The sequence below is a fragment of the Trichechus manatus genome, unplaced genomic scaffold (genome assembly GCF_000243295.1).
Source record: "Trichechus manatus latirostris isolate Lorelei unplaced genomic scaffold, TriManLat1.0 scaffold00091, whole genome shotgun sequence".
NCBI classification, from domain to species: Eukaryota; Metazoa; Chordata; class Mammalia; order Sirenia; family Trichechidae; genus Trichechus; species Trichechus manatus.
The window spans coordinates 1,124,210-1,126,716 of record NW_004444027.1 but is presented as its reverse complement, the minus strand read 5'-3'; the positions used below and the strand labels follow the sequence as shown (position 1 = coordinate 1,126,716).

Below are 2,507 nucleotides of genomic sequence, written 5' to 3'. Positions count from 1 at the left end.
TTTGGCCTCCATGTCTGCTCATCTTCTCGCATTCTAACTTGTTCGCACTCTGTCTCTGCAAGCACACTGACAAGTGCTGGTTATTGCTATGGGTTCCCGTACTGTGCAGCCTGCCAGAGCAAGTCAAGATCCCAGCATGTAGACGTGAAGTTAGAGGTCCTCCTTAGATTTTCAGCTTAAGCCACATGGTCCAATACATCATTATGAGAGTTCAGCATTGGACCAACTAATGAAGAGTACTTCATCTCCCATTTCTAGTGTGTCTATCATGTGGGCCTCATGGAAAGGAGGCGTGACTGGCAGGGAAAGAGCTGGCTATCCATGGGTGTACTAGCCAAATACTCTCAGTATGATATAGGCAGAAAGCATACAACTTAAAGCATAAAGATGATCGGAATATCCACAGATGATTGGAAGTTATTCAGAGCAAAGACTAGTGTTATGTAGCATTGGTTTGCTAGGTCCATCCACTGCTCTGCTAGATCCAATGCCACCTCCGTGGACATTTTACCAGCCACTATTACATCCCTGAAGGGAAGGCTCTTAGCCTTTTAGGCTGCCTTTCACTGTATGTTTAAAAGAAACTAGGAAAATAATTTTTCATTTAAAACAAAAGAAATATTTTCAACTGAAGATAACTTACAAACATTGTAAGGGGAAGAAGTTATATCTTGTTTTCTTTTCCAGGGAATACTGAAAATAATGGTACCAACCACATCTTGGAAGACTCTGAAGACCTCTGCTTCCTAAAATCCTTGTATGGCATGAGCAACTACTGTCCCTTAAATGAGACACTATCCTTTGCTCAAAGGAAAAAAAAGAAGATCTCCCAAATGTTTCTAAGCAAGGGCTCTCTCTAAGTCCAAAAGACTTACAGGGTTGCCTAATGATCTTTTACTGTATGTACTGTATTCTTTTTCAAAGCCTTTTCCTAATCACTGTGGACAGCCACATAGCAGTGGAGGTTGGGGGGAAGAGATCCTTGGACTTATTTTGTTGGAGATGTGCTTTTGCTTGATATACGAAGGTTACAAGGACCCAATGAAGACAACTTACAATGATGTCTTGTTTGGTTTTGAAAGTGCTGATGTAGTGACTGTAGTGGCTGTCATCCATTTGCCGCAGGATGGCAATCATACAAGCAACAAAACTCCCCTGGAAGGAAAAAAAAAACACAAGTCCAAGACTCCTTAGGCCACCAAACAACAGAACAATAGCTGGGTGCCATGTACTTTGCTCATTCCCACCCAATTAGCTATGCAGGGACCTTTCCAAACCGGAAACATCCTGCATTCCAAAGTTCCAAAAGGGATGCACTTTCCTATTTCTGCCTGAAACTACCACCTTCCCGGTTTCTGTTCAGGAATCTGCAAGGCTTTACTCATCCCATTAATTGCTATGATTTGTGGAATTCTGTAATCAAGAGACACTCACTAACTCTTAAGATCTCAACTAGATTATCAGTTAAGATATAACAACTTGTGGGCTTTGAGTTTCTTGTTGAGACAGAGTTATAGTATATTAGTTCATTGGAAAAGTCTGAAATATTTAAATCTGTTAAATTTGAATTTGGGAGAATGTCAGGAGGCAAAAAAGTAGTAAAACTAAGTGTGGAAGAGCGAAGAGGACTGGAAATGACTATTGTTGTTAGGTGCTAAAACACGTGAATGTCACTTCTCCAACTCTACATGGGGTCATCACGAGTCAGAATTGACAACTGGTTTGGTTTTTTTTTGTTGTTGTTGCTGTTAGAATTCTTTAGCCACTCAGTCCCAGTATGTTATACATGTGGGACTGTGGACCTGGCTTGAGGAAAAGGACTGAATAACTAGATGAATAATATATTTTTCTATTTGAGAGGTCAGGAACTATCAATCCTCTTATATTCTTATATTCAGTGTACTTTTTTCTACTCCAGATTTGAATCACAGACATAATTACCTTCCAGCGGGCAGATATCTGGAAGTACTATACTTCTGTATTCATATAGTTATGAAAACAAGACAAATTTAAATGGATTTAGCACAAAGGAGATGAATATACAGCTGTTCTTGGGATGGAGGGAATGACATCCTAAACATAAAAACAATGAAAGACTGTCCATTAACGCCTCTCTCTGAATGTCCATCTGTCTTTCTGTATCAGCCTGTCTCTCTTGTTTTAAAAAGTGTATTTTTCTAATTATCAAGCAAATTTATTGCACTAAAGCTTTTGACACATATTGTCAAATTATCATATAGTTTATACTTCCACCAGTGTCTAAGACTATTTGTTTTACCAGGCCCTTGCCTATTCTGGGTATTGTTTTATTTAATCCCACATTTGATTAATTTCCATTTCATTTGTTTTGAATTAAAAATTGTTTTACAAAAAAAAAAGAAAAGAATTATCTATGTGAGATCAAATTGACAACTGCAACTCAAAAGGTTTGATGGGAAGCCTAGGGGGCAGTGAGTTGAAGATAATGGTGATGGAATAATTTGGGAAAGGATAGTGAGAATAGCAGC

The 2,507-nt window shown here is 38.7% G+C and overlaps 1 protein-coding gene across 1 annotated transcript in view; it reads right to left on the bottom strand.

Annotated features, from left to right (window-relative positions):
- Nucleotides 1-2,507, bottom strand: part of DOCK5 (dedicator of cytokinesis 5) — a 218,797-nt gene that overhangs the window by 54,509 nt on the left and 161,781 nt on the right. The window contains exon 25 of the mRNA XM_023736758.1: nucleotides 926-1,155. Within this exon, the coding sequence (XP_023592526.1) occupies nucleotides 926-1,155 (230 nt within the window). The remainder of the gene's footprint in view (nucleotides 1-925; nucleotides 1,156-2,507) is intronic.